This window comes from Oenanthe melanoleuca, chromosome 6 (genome assembly GCF_029582105.1).
Source record: "Oenanthe melanoleuca isolate GR-GAL-2019-014 chromosome 6, OMel1.0, whole genome shotgun sequence".
Taxonomy (NCBI): Eukaryota; Metazoa; Chordata; class Aves; order Passeriformes; family Muscicapidae; genus Oenanthe; species Oenanthe melanoleuca.
In genome coordinates this window covers 1,310,029-1,326,445 of record NC_079340.1, presented here as the reverse complement: position 1 = coordinate 1,326,445, position 16,417 = coordinate 1,310,029, and the positions used below count along the sequence as shown (strand labels likewise).

At 42.4% G+C, this 16,417-nt stretch overlaps 1 protein-coding gene across 2 annotated transcripts in view; it reads right to left on the bottom strand.

The window, feature by feature from the left end:
* The window catches only part of PCDH15 (protocadherin related 15), a 643,053-nt gene that overhangs the window by 229,417 nt on the left and 397,219 nt on the right, over positions 1–16,417 (bottom strand). For both annotated transcript variants that reach the window (XM_056495514.1, XM_056495516.1), the window contains one exon: positions 1,743–1,808. In XM_056495514.1, the coding sequence (XP_056351489.1) occupies positions 1,743–1,808 (66 nt within the window). The remainder of the gene's footprint in view (positions 1–1,742; positions 1,809–16,417) is intronic.

The window sequence follows — 16,417 nt, the reverse complement described above, 5'->3', positions numbered from 1 at the left end:
ATCTCAAGAAGATCTTTAAAGGTCAGGCATGGCACCTGTGTGCCTGACTATGAAAACAAGTGACAGTTATTTGGGAAAATGGTTTTATTCTGTGAGATTTGCTGGTCTCTGACTTCCTGTGAATTAGGAATGATTGAGCTCAGTGTGTCATGGCAAAATGGATTAATATCTATTTCTAAAGAGCAGGATTTTCTGTTTATTGTATTGCCAGAACACAATGACCATGTGCACTGATGGAATGAAGTGTCCCAGTCATTGTTTTGAGATCTTTATCCCAAAACCTTAGAAGAGCCATTCCAACATCAACAACAGACCCTTGGAAGTAACAGTGCTGTGCAAGAACTAAAATAAGGATGAGATTTCACACGTTAAGTGAGTTAGAGACATATTTGTATAGGCTAGAACAAAATTAGGTGGATTTTTATTTCTGCATCTCTTGTAAATCCCAATGTAAAGTTTGGTCACTAGAAATGTAGAACACCATGCATCTCTTGTTATCTTTTATATCACAGACTGAGTTGGGTTGGAAGGAACCTCAAAGCTCATCTCATTCCAACTCCTTTGCTGTGGGCGGGGACACCTCCCACTAGACCAGGTTGCTCCAAGCCTTGTCGAGCCTGGCCTTGGACACTTGCAGGGATGGGGAATCCACAGCTTCAATCTTTCTTTCGAAAGGTTTTCACAAAGATTTTCACAAAGTTTGTTTGGATTTATTTATAACCCCTTGCTGTTAGTACAGATTTATTTCTAGTGAGTAGGGAGGATGAATGGCTACAAGAGAAAAGCTCTGGCAGCCAAATCATTCCAGCTGAGGGGGTAATTCCAAAAAACTGAGCAGGCCACAGCTGGAACACATCAGGATACAACAGCAGCTTGCCAAGAACCAACACATCCAATTCAAAGAAGACATCCATCTTTGTAGCCTTCCTTGGATTCTCTTGACTGTAGGGAAAACCACCCCAGGAGGAGGGATAAGAACCTGGTTTTACCAGCCCCAGTACCAGAGCTTTTCAGCACACAGGTGTATTAAAAACTGGTTTGTTGAGGAGTTTTACCCATAAATGCATTTATCCATCTGACTTTGAGCAACTCCAACAAGGAATTCCTGCCAGAATAACAGCAGAGAGGTTCCACCAGCATGACCTGGCTTTATTCACCATCTCAAGCACCCATAAGAGATAAACCACAACCACACACAGCACAAAAACAGGCCCATCTTGCAAGGTTACAAAAAAATACTCTAAACACAGAATAAAAAGCAGGAAAGGGTAGTAACTTACTCTCAGGAGTAACAGCTGATTATAATAGGGTAAAGCACTTCATCCCATCACAATACTCTGCACAAATGCAATGCTCAGACCACAGATCAACAATCAGAGAACTCTATGACTTGTCAGGAGAATTAAAATACTGAAAAAAAGGGTCGTTCATTTTCTTTTGAAATTTCCATGACTACAACGAAGTTCTTCCATTTCAGAGGTGTCCATAAACTCATGTTCTTGAACTTAGAGGGAACCTTCCAAAAGCCATGTGGGAAACCCAGAAGACCATGTTGTTTACGCTCCTTTCATGCTGCAGAGTAAATTTTCAGCTTTACCCAAAGAAAACCAAATACTGACCAGAACTTTGTCCTGTGGTTATGTCTCACTGACTTAAGAAAAATTAAGAAGGTCTATTTGCAACAAGGGTCTTAAAGACTAGTTATAAATAATTTGTGCTATAAATAATTGTGGGGCACTCACCGTTGCGACTCTCTTCGTCAATGGGAACTATTGTGGCTGGAGGACCTGTTCTGGCCAACTTGCAATCTATAGAGATGAAAAAAAGAGTTATTTCTCATTCCAAAAGTAGGATCTCCATGGTTTTGCTGTTGGGGCTTTTTTTAAAGTCAGCATATTTAGCATGCTGAAGGCAAGTATTCCCTTAAAAGTGATGCAGGTCTGAGCTACAACTGATATTCAAGTTACACTCCCAAAGGTTCAAAATCAGAGCTGTTTGCTTATCCCTTACTCAGAGAAGCTTTGTAAAGCAAGGGAAGATGTGATGATAAAAGGTCTCAGGTATGATCCATATTTAAAACACGTGAACAAAACGTTAAACGCAAAACAAAATGTTGCATGTTTTTTCCTCTTCCGTTGCATATCATGAACACACACCTCAAATCACAGAATCATGGAATGGTTTGGGTTGGAAGGGACAGTAAAGCCCATCTCATTCCTTGCCCCTGCCATGGGCAGGGACACCTTCCACTATCCCAGGCTGCTCCAAGCCCCATCCAGCCTGGCCTTGGGCACTGCCAGGGATCCAGGGGCAGCCACAGCTGCTCTGGGCACCCTGTGCCAGGGCCTGCCCACCCTCCCAGGGAAGGACTGTTGCCACATTCCACCATGATCCAGTTGGATGGCTACACTATTGAATGTTTGTGTCTTGCTCTAGAGATCCCATCAGGAATCTCAGTGTCTGTCAGGGCACAGGGAATAAGATGGTAATTCAACCAAAAGAAATAACAGAGGAATGATTTAAAGGTATAAATCATAATTAAAGCTTCACAACAGAAACAAACATAATTTGAATTTAATTGCAACAAAAAGGATCTACTTAGTGAATGGAATTTTAATAACTCTAAGGAGAACACAAATGAAAAGCAGACGAGCAATGTTCAGGAAGTCATATTTTGCCATCTTACCCTCATATTGCCAGTCTGGAGTCAAAAGTTTAGAGTCATCAATGGAAGCAGAGCAGAATAATGAAAGAAAATAAGTAAGAGTTTGTTGGTTTACTCAAAAGAGAGGTTAAAAGGTATCAAGCAGTACATGCAGAGCTAGCAAACACATAAGTGTAGCCTTAAAATACATAAAAGCATGATCACCACATGTGATGACTGTTTTAGGACCAATCAGGTTTTCTACATTAAACAGCAGAAAACCACTACCCCCTTTACAGCACATGGAAATAAAAGTTCATTAGGAAGAGCATTTAATTTTCAAGAGCCTCATTGACTCAGTGAGAAAAGAGACAACCATTCTCCTTCCCAATTCACTGGGCAGGACTATCTGAGATTGCCCATGATTTTATAGACTTTAAGAGGCTCCTCTGATGCACAGCCCAACTAAACCCCCTTTGAAATGGTAGCTTGTAGTCAAGCTCTGGACTCAAAACAGGAAAGAAATACCCAGGTATTAATGGTTTGTTTTGGTTTTTTGGGATGCATTTTTTACACACAAATCCCTACAAAAATCATCTGTAAATTAAACAGAAGAGCAAACTGAGGTAAATTCTATTTCTCTTTTTATGGTAAAAATTATGCATTGCTGGTTGCAAAGGACCCACTCCAGCTCGTTACAGCCTCTAATCACCCCAGCACAGAGAAGGCCTACAAGGGAGGTGAGAACAGTGAACCATTTGCTCAGATCTCCGTTTTTGTGAAGCTCCTAAAGGACAGCTCTACAACACCAGGTTTTCCTCCAGCAGCAGCTCTGCATTGTGCACACAGCTCTGCAACAGCCCCAGGGAGGAGAGCCCAGAGGCTCTGTGGGCAATCTGTTCAGGCTGGGCAGTGCCCAGGGAAGAAGCTGTGCCTCCTGTGCAGGGAATTGCTGGGCTCAGTCCCTGCCCTGCTCTGGGGCCATTGCTGGGCCCTGGAGCAGAGCCTGGGCCCTGCTCTGCCCCTCCCTGCACACAGGGACACCCAGGGCTGAGGCCCCTCTCAGCTGGGGCTCCTCTCCAGGCTGAGCAGCCCCAGCTCCCTCAGCCTTTCCTGGGCACCCAGATGCTCCAGGCCCTTCCTCAGCCCCGCTGGCCCCGCTCCAGGAGCTCCTGTCCCTGTGTGCTGAGGATCCAGAGCTGACACAGCCCTGCAGAGGTGCCTGCAGGGCCGGGCACAGGGGCAGGATCCCTCCCCACACCGATACTGAGAAACACAGGGAGCTGCTGTGGGAGCCCTCACTGCCTGCACAGATCCAGCACCACCCTGGATGTGTCACAAAATCATTCCGGTTAGAAAAGACCTCCAAGATCACCAAGCCCAACCTGTGTCCAAATACCTCTGTGCCCACTTCACCATTTCAAAGTGCCTTAGGCAGTCTAAATAAAATTATTAATGCAGGAACTCTCCCTCACTATTCCTTTCATCCTTATATAGTCTACTTTGATACATAACAATTGAAAATTTTCTGTTTGGTTGGTTTTTAAGAATTAAATGAACTATAATTTTATTTTAAAGCTTTTTGTTTTGTAGGCATTAGCAGAGCAAATAAATCACCTGGAAAACCACATCTTTCATAACACTGTAGTTTCGTATGAGGACATTGTGAGTGAAGATAAGAAATGTTTGCATTATCTATATGAAATATGGCCTTTTATTTTTTTTTTCCCTGCTCTCATTTTTTCACTGGATACAAAACACATTCCAAGGCCAGAGCAAAAACAACTCTAACTTTTTTTCTAGAGATGTATGTTGTAATTTTCTAGACTTTCAGGATCTGGGGAATTGAAGGACCCTTCAACAAACTCCTAATTAGGGCAAATAAGCTCAACAATAGAAACTTTTACTGCAACTTTGTTTTTAGGAACAGCCCTGCTATACCCCATACAACAGCACTAAAAAAATAAAAGTAAAACCAAAAATAAATATCTAAATAAAGTCCAAAGCAGGGACAATTCTTAAGTATAAAAATTCATATATCTCATTAAAAGAATAATAATGATTTTTTTAAAAACTCCATGAGCTTTTTTACTCATATTCTGTTTGCATAATATTTTCTCCCTGCTGGATGTACCAGTGAAAGTTTCAGCCAAATCAGGCCAACTTTTATATTGAATAAAATATGATCAAAATTACAAGCCAAATCATATGTTCACATTAACAACTTTTCCCAAAGTTGGTTTTCCATCAAACACATCTGAATTTCCAGAATTATAAACAAAACATTGTACAGTGCATTTAAAAGGAATGGTCAGCATTTAAAAAGAATGTCTAGCATTCCAATGTGGATCTTGGGAATCTCGAGAAAAGGCAGGGCTGGCCAGTGAAATTCAGCAATTTGCAGAGGATTTATTACAAGTGTGAGCAGGTGAAGCAAGAAAATTTATCATGAGATAAATTTCAGTGAAAAGAAGATATTAGAGCAAGAGACAGAACTACAGGAGGGGGAAAAAAAAACAAAAAACCAAAAAAACAAGGAGGATGGGAGTAGGGAAACTTCTGGATTACCCCATGGCACCAATAAGAGATTTGTGAAGGAATAAGATTTATTGCATAGATAAGAGTTTACAGATTATTTCACATCATTTCACCATTTCACTACCCAAATCTCCTTTTTCTAGTGTTGGCACCTCACCCTTCCCTTCTGCAGCAACAAACCTAACAAAGCCAGTCTCAGTTCCACATCCACCATCACATGCTGAACAGATGAGTCTAAAACTGCAGTCTGACACAAATTTCCAATTCAGGGACAATAATTTTAATTAAAAACCTTGAAGACAAGACGCACATTGTAAAAATAATACATAATATAATCAATAAGTAGCAACATGGATTCAAAAACCCTAAACTTAAGCACTGGTTGTACAACCAGGCACCAGCCAGAGACTATAGGAATTCCTGGGGACGTGAAAAAACATCCTTGTACTGAGCCAGGTGCAGAGAAAAGTTACTCCCATCATCAGGAAGATGGACAGTCTGTCTTATAAAGATGACAGAAGTTGGAATTTATTTAATCAAGGAAAATGGAAACTCTGGAAATACACTTGGGTAAATTAACGAGGAGGAAAAAACCAAGTTCCTTGAGCTAAAGAGCAACACAAATGAGCAGTGCTCCTTAGAAAATTGTTCTCAGTGATGTTACATGGAAGAGGCTTTGTTTTTAGGAGAATTTCAGACTGGTTTGGGCTGGAAGGGATCTTAAAGCTCATCCAGTGCCACCTCCTGCCATGGACAGGGACACCTTCCACTATCCCAGGCTGCTCCAAGCCCCATCCAGCCTGGCCTTGGACACTGCCAGGGATCCAGGGGCAGCCACAGCTGCTCTGGGCACCCTGTGCCAGGGCCTGCCCACCCTCCCAGGGAACAATTCCTGCCCAATATCCCACCCAAATCTCCCCTTTCTCAATGGGAAGCCATTCCCCCTTTTCATTTCCCTCCATCCCTTGTCCCCAGTCCCTCTCCAGCTCTCCTGGAGCTCCTCAAGACACTGGAAGGAGCTCCAAGGTCTCCCTGGACCTTCTCTTCTCCAGGAGGACACCTCCAGCTCTCCCAGCCTGGCTCCAGAGCAGAGAGGCTCCAGCCCTGGAGCACCTCCATGACCTCCTTGGGACCTGCTCCAGTTCTCTCAATTTTTTTCTTCAGTATTTTATTTAAATGTTCCGCAACCAAATTATTTCAGCACTCAGCAGTAAGACTGTTTTATTCAACCTAAAAACACATAGAATAACTGTAGCTCTAAAGGTGACTTAGGAAGGAACTATTTCCACAAGACTTTAAACCCAAAGAGCAGAAAGGTGCCCCATGTCAGTGTGTGGGCCTTGGTAGAACTCTTTTAGCCATTATTTTACACTGCAGTTTATTACCAGAATGTATTACCAGAACATGCCTCTGTTCCCACATTCTCAACAAAAAACAAGTTGTCCTTGAAATTCCTGAGCTTAATGGAGTAGTTTTTGAAGTCAAATCATGATAAATCAAACACACTTTAAAAATGAAAAGCATTCTATAAATTAGTTTCCCTCCCTACAGTTTTCATGATGCATTTTATGTTTAAGCAGCAATGCTGGTGAATGGAATCCTGAGGCACAAGTGCCCCTGCCCCAAACTCCCTACAGAAAAGCCAAATAGAACTCACTAAATAAAATAACAAGCTCTGAAGGCTTTCCTAAGACCTTGCAGCACAACATTTCTGTTCCTGTGGTTAACTTCACTGTTTTTCCTTCCAGTGCTTCTGCTTTACCCTTCTTTAAAATCAAGAGAAGGGGATAAACAATGGGCCTCTCTCCTTGGGAGCAAAGTGAGAACCTCTTTAGCAAGCTCCCCATGTAACAGTGTCAAGGCTCACTCTATTTGGTTTCTGCTGGCTAATTTTCATTATTTTAATTTCTAATTATTTTTAATGAGATGGCTCAGAGGAAGCCCTCAATCACTGTCCTAGGTGAGACACTCAGCAAGGTCAAACAGCCTGAGCACAGACAAACACAACTTGGGTAATCAGGTATTTTCCCAGCAGAGACCTGCTGGATCATCTTCCTTTCACCTTTGAAACCCCTTCAAATCTCTTTCCCATCCAGAATTTCTATTCTTTGGAGGACTTATTGCTGTTTTACAGCTAAAAGCACAGAGAATAATGCATTAAAATTTAGAACAAAGGTTAATGAACCAGCTAATAACAAACTCCCAGTGTGCAGAACCTAACAGGCAATGCCCAGAGCTCTGCAGACACCTGAGAGGAGAGAGCCTCCAGTGGGAGGTGGCTCTGCCCATGGAAGGGGGGAAACTGGATGGTCTTAGAGGTCCCTTCCAACCCAGACCACACTGTGACTTTGTGGTCACATGAACTGGGGTTTGCCTGACAGCCAAATGTTCCCTCCAACCACCACTGCCCCACAACTATGGGGGTTTGCAGTTTCCAGCAGCTCCATTTCTCTTCCTGAGCTCTTCTCTTCATTCCCACCATCCCAAAGGTCATCTGCATCCTCACAGCCTCTGATGCCACCTCCAAAGGCAACCAGTTCTCCAAAAAGGGCTTTCACAGGATTTTCCACTCTGGTCTCCTTCTCCCAGTCACTGGAGAGACTCTCAGACTCACAGGATGGCTTGGGCTGGAAGGAACCTCTGGGATCCTCCATCCCAACCCCTGCCACAGGTGGGGACACTTTCTGCTATGAGCAACAGGTTAAGGAGTAGCTGGAGACCCTGAACTCCTACACCTCTCATGGTGTGTGCAGGTTATGAGGCTGAAATAGCATTTGCAAATCTCTTCTGAGAAATTTTTGTGAGAAGCAACACACTCACATTTCTGAGAGGTCCCATGTCACCCTCACAGGGACAGCAGAACCTCACACACACTGAGACTGACAATGCAGGCATCAAGGTAGAGAATTCACAGCCATCCAGAATTGCATTTATACTCCCCCTACCAAACACTATCACTTGGAAACCCCAAATAACCACTCATACTTCCTATATCTCTGAATTCCAGCTCAATAAAATGTTTGAATGATGTGGGAGCAGTGTCAGGAGAGGGCTGTTCTGGTCTTTGTGTCACATGGCTTCAAAGTTTATTAAGAAAAATAGCTTGGCCCACAAAGCCCTAAAAATTCAAGTGACTTCAAGCACAAAAAGTCTTCCACAAGACTCGAGAGGTGGTTTGTATTCCCATTAACAGTGCACAGCTTTGGGAATAAAGTTCACTAACTTAGTCATACCCCTCCAAAGACAAAAGTTGTACCTTGACACAAAAACTAAGTGAGGAGCTCTTCAGGGAGAGCAGCACAATCATCTGGAAAACAAATAGCCAGCCTGAACCTTCCTGGGGAAACAAACAGCCAACCTGAACCTTCCTGAGAAATTATTCTGGGAAGTAACTTCCATCTCCTCCTGAAGACTCCTGAAATAAAACTGGGGAAAAAATCCACTTCCTTATGCTGATCACCAACTCTTCTTCCAGCTGCTGCAGAAACACTTAATCATTACTCATTAATCATATCTTATATTCAAGTTTGCTTTTGTTTAGTCAGATAAATTGTTCCACATGTTTTTATTTAAACAGTCACAGGGAGTGCAACAGGCAATTTCAAACCCCTGACTCAGTTCCTAGCAGATAGTCCAATTTAAAAGATTTTCCATTTAATAAAGTTCTACCCACTAACTGTTGAAGGAAATTATTTTATTTGTTGGCAGAAAAAAAGTTTATTTTTTAATTTTAGCTGAAATGAGGATCAGACTCTATATCTTGTCAGTAATTGTGGAAGGCTCCTCAGAATCAATGGCTTACTTCCTAGGGCTGCCCCCCAAGAAAGGAAAAAACAAAGTATTAATGCTTAAATTTGTCTTTTTGTTAATTTTTCCATCTTGGAGTCAGCTTAATTTGAACAAGCTTGTTCACATGCTCCCACCCCATCACAGTGCAGGAAGATGCAGCATGCAACTATTCCCTAACAACCTTCTACTCCTTCCATATCTCCAATAAACCACTTTATCATCCCTGAAAACTGCAGCAAACAAGAATTTATGACAAGTTCAGGGCTCTGATCCACTTCAGTGACTGTGTGCTATCAGTAAGACAAAAGATAAAATGGAAAATTCTTCAAGGAGCCACTAAAGCCACTTTCTTTAATATGCATGTGAAAGAAAAAACCTTGGATAGCACAATATCCAACACTGAGAAAATCTCTGTGGGAACAATGCAATGACAACTTGTTTGGTACTATAAAAAGCCTGACCCAGCAAGCAAGTCCTAATTATTTTCCACAGAGTAGGAGCAGAGTTTGAAAAAAACAGAAGGGGCTTTTCCAGGACCTAGAGGGGAGCAAAAAGTCTGCATTTGTTATGTTTTGTTTCTTCCCCACTGTGTTTATAAGCATTTTAATTTAGCTCTAGAGAGAATTAAACAAAGTCAGCTCTCAACATTCATCAGTTTTAATTTCATGGTTACTCTTTTCTTCAACCATGACCCCTTCCATTGTGGAGAGAGGACAAAAACAGTGAAAGAGGGTTTGGAGAGTTGCAGATGAAGAGAGGCTGAGAAAGCTGGGGCTGCTCAGCCTGGAGAAGAGAAGGTTGTGCAGAGACCTCACAGCTCCTTCCAGGGTCTGAAGGGATGCAGGGAAGCTGGAGAGCGACTCTGCATCAGGAACTGGAGTGACAGGACAAGGCAGAATGGGTTCAGACTGACACAGGAGAAATTTAGGGAGGATATTGGGAAGGAATTGTTCCCTGAGAGGGGGGGCAGGCCCTGGCACAGGGTGCCCAGAGCAGATGTGGCTGCCCCTGGATCCCTGGCAGTGTCCAAGGCCAGGCTGGATGGGGCTTGGAGCAGCCTGGGACAGTGGGAGGTGTTCCTGACATGGCAGGAGATGGAATTTTGGATCTTTAATGTCCCTTCAAACCCAAACATTCTGCCATTTTAAATTATTTAAAGGCTTTTCTCCCCATTTCTTCTGCATGGTGAAGCCCATCAAGCACTTAGAGAAATCTTGGAGATACAAAGTGAGAATTGCCAAGTCCCATCCTCAAGTCTGAGTCCTGTGGCCATTTTAAATAAGGAATAAAGTTATTAATGAGGAAATGGACACTTGGTTTCTGCCTGAGCACCAGCTGGGAATTAGTTTGTGTTTGTGGAACACACAAGATCCAGAATGGAACAAGGCCAGAACACCTGCACTGATTCACTAAAACCCTGCCAGCACAAAGAATGCCACGAGGGCAGCTGTGACCCTGAGGTGGCTGGTGATGGGACAAGCTACTCAGAGAGCCCAAGTCAAGAAATCCCCATCATTGAAAACCCCAGCATGTCAATGCCAAACCCTCCAGCCTGAGTCTGTTATGGACTGAAACCCCCAGCAATGCTCCAGGAGCTGGCGATGCCTGGGACAGCGAGACCGGCTTCTCCAAACTGGAGAGGCAAGGAGGGAAATTCTTGCAGGCTGAGTTAAAGCACCTCACATTTCTCTCTGCCTGAACAGGTATTTCTGTTTCCAGCTACACTTGATTCTCCAAAATGCTCCAGCTGCTCCTGAAGGAAGCAGTGCTTTGTCCTTACCTCCACTTCCATTCAGCACTGAACACTCAGGGGGAAAAACACAGCCAGGAAAGAGTCTCTAAAACTCGATTTACAGGCTGAGGGTCCTCATAAAGAGCCACATAGAGCCATACATTTAAACTGAGCAACTAAGCAGCCCCATTCAGGGGAAAATGCCCTGCCTTGTTTCCTGTGTGGGCATTCAGCTCCACAGCTGGGCAATTTTGGAGGAGCTTGGCATAACCTTTTACATTAGCTGGCTTGTGCTGCCATGGCTCTGCATTGAAAATGGCATAAGAAGGGCTTTCACAGACTATTTTCAGCTCTTCCTGAGAGAAATCCCTAATTGGAGAGTCTAGGAAGGCACCCCAGCAAACCTGACTTGATTCAGACCCATTTGAGATCCTGCTTAAACCTCCAGAGTTTGTGTGCTTTGGTCAGTTAAGCCCTGCTCTAAAATTTGGAGCTCAGGCATTCCAAGGCTCGAGGGAGAGATTAATTTGGGGTTGGGTTTGGTTTGAATTTCACAAAAAGCGAGGCTGGGGGACAATCCAGTGCCTAAAGGACAAAAACAAATAAAGACCATTACAAAAAGCTCCCGTTCCATTTCAGGACACGCAGCCTGATCAGCCAATTTATTTCCTGGCTTTATTCTGCCATTCTTCCACCTTTTTTTCCTTAATTTTATTTACAGATACAGTATCTCTAACGGGTTTAAGACGTGCAAATTGCCCTGCCAGTGCTGTGCATTGCTATTTTATTTTTACAGCTCGAGAAGAATGCAGAGCCATTCCTCGTTCAGACATTGTGCTTTTAGATTGAAATAGCTCCCCATTTTACAAGCAGTTTTGGAGTTGACAGGAGTCTTTAAAATCATACTTGTGCCTGAAAACACTGTAAAGCATATAAAAACATGATATTATACCAAGCAGCAGCTAAAATTACCATTACCAAAAGTCATTTTTAAGACCATTAAAAAGCACTGGATGAGTCGAGAGAAGCTGCAATATCTTCAGAAGTGCTTTCAAAAGTTGATTAAACCTGCTTGTAACCATTCCTATGACCCCAGCATTCAAATTTCATCTTATTTTCAATATTTGTTGGGATTGCATTTTCCCTATTATGCCTATAATGCATTTCATCCTCCTCTCATAGAGAAGGATGAAAAATTTCTAATATTGGAACTTAAACTCATTCTTGGTACCATAAGCAACTTTTAAAGTAAATTTTTACTTCTGTAGTAGCAGTAGTAAAAGCAACTTGGGAAAAACAGATGGAGATACTCCTAACAGTTAATATTGTTGGAATTTCTTTAAAATCAAATAAATTGGCATTTATTACCTGAAACATGAGGTGAGCCAATAATCTTCACCCTTGCCCTGTTCCTAAAGGGTAAATTTTTCAGTTTTACATCTTAGATTCAATATTGAGGTTGAAAATCATATTTAATAATCAGGCTTCTCATCTTGCCCTGAAGAGTTTCTCCTATTTCAGTCCAGACTTTTATATGACCACAGCTGGCACAGAAAAACCTCAGTTTATGTTCCACAGAACTAATGGAGATGAGCCAAGCTGAGAGAAAGAAACATTAAAAGCAATTTTTAAACTAATTTTAGGGAAAAAATCTCCATGGAATTTTGATATGTACACAGGAATATGATTCTCTGTAAAAACAGGTACCAGATTTTAGAATATTTCAATACCATGTGAATACCATTGAATGTATTTTTAAGCCTGTGATTTGAGTGGCTTCCTTTAAAAAGCAGCACTTTAAAAATTGGGGTAGAAAAGAATTACACAAACATGAAACCTCCAACTCTGGGTCTCCTCAACCTAAAAAATTAGCAACATCCACATGTTATTAAAAAAAATGAATCAAGTTGTCAATGTCTGGTAGAACAATTAATTTTGCTCCTCCGAAGTCACCTCTCCCAGGCTATAAATATTCCAATAATTCCAGAACCTTCCCCTTGGTGCCAGTCTCCATCAGGTAACCCAAGAAAATGGGTGCTAATTAAGCTGCCACTCCTAGCATTGTTTGTGTTCCAGGGAATTAAGCACCTATTTGAGGAGATTTACATATTGTGCCTATAAATAGCTCTCTCCTGACATCTCTAATGAAGGCAATGTTGATCAACACCTTCCTGTAATTTAATCAGGACCTCAAGCAGCAGTGGCAGAAGAAGAGGATGTGGCTTTGCCATCCCAGGACACCCCCTTGTCTTAAAAGACAATTAATTCCCTCAGCTCCTCAAACTCCCCCTTAGACACTGCTAAAAATACCCAGACAAACAGATTGGCTCAAGTGCATCTCTATTACAACAATGCAATTTTCTCTGTCCTTCCCCCAGAATGCAACCCTGCTCTGGAAGAGCACACTCTACAGTCATGTCTACTTTCCTGAATTATCCCCCTGAAACCAGGGAATTCTCCATTCCACCCCTGCAGGAACAACCATCTGCACCACTGAGGACTCACCTAGATGTTTAAAGGCTGAACCTTGCTACTGTGTCTTAACTAAACCATGATTTAATTCCCACTGAATTCTGTCATGAGGTAAGACAGGGTGCTGTGCTTTGTGCTTTTTAAATTTTTTTTTAATAGATTTTAAATATCCAAAAATAGCAAACATAGCCCCAAAAAAACCAAAATACTGGTTTTAAGCTTATTTCCAGGCAGACGTGCAGTGGCAGAACGCAGGAAATGGCACGGAATGAAATTCCTATTTACAACAGAGTTCCTGGGGGTTCATAAAGTTACCTAATTTTGCACAGAGGATGCTGACACAAAGTCAGGGATGGAAAAGTTACTCAGCCAAGGACATGGAAAGTGCTTCCCTCCCAGGGTGCAAAGGTGTGAGAGGAAAACAGGCTTCAAAGTCACAGGCAGAAAGTCCTTTCTCCCCCTCAAGAAAGGTGAAGGCACCTAAGACACTGTGCAGCTCCTGAATCCCAGCCATTTGCATGTCCCCCATCCATGAATAACTCGGAATAAGGAGACTTCAACAGCCTTGGAAGTGCCTGTTAAGGAATTATGGCCCAATGGGCTCAGTAATTGAAGCCTGAGCTGCTTTCTGACCATCCTAGAGCCAGCCTGTGTTCAAACAGCCTGATTTAATTAGGAAAGCAATGAGGACTTCAGTGCTGGAGAGCTAGAGAGGGTTATTTGCAGCTCTCCTGGTGAGCTGCACACTTTGGAGATCTAATTTGTTGAGTAAAAACCAAGGTTATCTTGGTTTGTTAATTACAATTGTTCCCAGTCCACAGTGTGTTAGAGATGTGCTTTGGCTTCCTGTTCCACAGTTTATCATTCATGTTTTCAGGTAAATTCACAAAATATCTCCCAATTTGCTAAAAAGCTACAACCCAACCCCCAAAAAAAGCAGGGTGAGAAAGGGGGGAATGCAACATCAGTACTTTCTTCAAATTTTATTTTAGAAAAACCTTTTGGTGAAAAGCATGAAGGGGGAAAACTTAAACCTTTTTTTCTTAAGTACCTATTTAATAAACAAACTACATTCTGAGATGGAAGAACAGATCTCTGGCATCCTCTCTTACTCCTGCCACAATCTCCTTATCCTCATCTTTGGAAAGTCTGGGCTCTATTAATCCAAAACTGTCTGGAAATTGCAAAAGAATGGGAGCCTTTTGTTGCCTTTGAATCACTTTAGGATTTATTTCAATGAATGGAAGGTTTACAGGTGTCTTTGTGGTAAAGCAACTCTGTGAGGGAGGAATTATGGGATGGGGCAAAGGATTGTTGGACTCAGCACCTGTCAGCTCACAGTGGTCCCAAGCATCTATTTGGAGAGGATTCCCAAAAAGTGATGTTAAAATCAGAGAGGCTGATTATGAAATCCCAGACTTGTTTGGGTTGGAAGGGACTATAAAGCCCATCCAGTGCCATGGCAGGGACACCTTTCACTGTCCCAGGCTGCTCCAAGCCCCATCCAGCCTGGCCTTGGGCACTGCCAGGGATCCAGGGGCAGCCACAGCTGCTCTGGGCACCCTGTGCCAGGGCCTGCCCACCCTCCCAGGAACAATTCCTTCCCAGTATCCCATCTGACCCTGAGTTCTGGCAGTGGGAAGCCTTTCCCCTTGCTCTATCACATGTGCCGCTGTGTGGACTCACCAGCATCTAGACACTAAAAAACTCCTTCCAGAAACTTCAGTCAGGATGATTTTTTTGTGACTTATTTTTTCTTTAATAACGTTGTGAAAATGAAGAGTAAGTATGGTTCATCTGCTGTCTGAAACCTTTATCATCAACCAACTGATAAATTGCAAGGAGAGAGTTGCTGGATTTCTGCTGCATTGGAAAAGACATTTCATATTCCTTGCAATATTGACTCCAGAGACTGAAAATATTTACTTCTCCATTTTTACCACCTTAGAAAACACTTTCAAAAATAAACACCTTACAGGATGTCCTGATTACCATCAAAATCTCTGTCTGGATCCACTCTCAGAAGAGTTGAAGGCAGGGAAAAATATCATTCCCTAAAAGGCAGCAGCAAAGTCCCCATCCCTGGAGGTGTCCAAGGCCTGGACATGGCACTCAGCACTCTGGGCTGGGGACAGGGTGGGGATTTGGCATAGGTTGGATTCCCTTGTCTTGGAGGGCTTTTCCAACCTCAATGACTCTATGAAACAACAGAAAAAAAATCATAAATTCTGCTCCTGGTGCTGGTAAGAAGCTGAACTTGCATTTTGTGTTTGTTTACCTATGTACATTAATTTTATTTCAATTTACACAGTTAAATTAGCATAAAATGCAACTCAGCTCCTTGTTGCAAAGACAATCAATTTTTAAAATAAATAAATAAACAAATAAATTAATATTAGTAATAGTAATAGTAATAGTAATAGTAATAGTAATAGTAATAGTAATAGTAATAGTAATAGTAATAGTAATAATGAAGGAGGGTATTTGCTGGCAGAAATTAAGTCTGACAATTTGTTCCTGTAAGGATACAACTCTGCTCTGCTCAGTGTTTTGGCTCCTATGGCAAGTGGGAAGTGCCAAAGGAATTTTAACCTCTGCCTATCAGTGATCCTTCCAAAGACCTAAGGACACATAAAACCCTTTTCCAAGCAGCACCTGCCTGGAAAGGACAGGATTAGGAGGTGTCCTTGCTGGGTCAGCCCAATACAGGGGCACATCCAGTGAAGTTTTCCACCAGCAAGGTGGGCAGCAAAAATAATGTGGTTTTTCTTAGCTGTACAAATTATGATTCATAAGAATACTGAATGAGTAATTTGGACCCACAGGCTACACAGAAGCCACCAGCAGGAGGACAAAGTGATGCCTAAAGCTAGACTCAGTTTCATTTCTAAGAGCTGGAAATAAAAGTATTCAGGGCAACTTTCAAATCCTTCCTGCAAGGTTTTCCCCTCAGAAATAGCACAGGAGAAAATCCTGCAGATGAGACAGCAATTGCATGGGTATTTCTGTAGGATTTAAACTCTTCTTAGCGTTCAGTAATGCCTAAACTCTTCCCCTCCTAATTCCTTTCAGTTTTTGAAGCCCTATTTTTTGATTTTATCTCACCCACAGACACTGATAAAGAGGCAGCACACCTGACATGGAGCTTCTCAGCCTCTGCTCCAGCTCCTGGCTGGCTGAAATGGAGAGCTTGATTAATTTTGTATTAGCCAGCTGCACAATAAATCCCAAGCCATTGATTA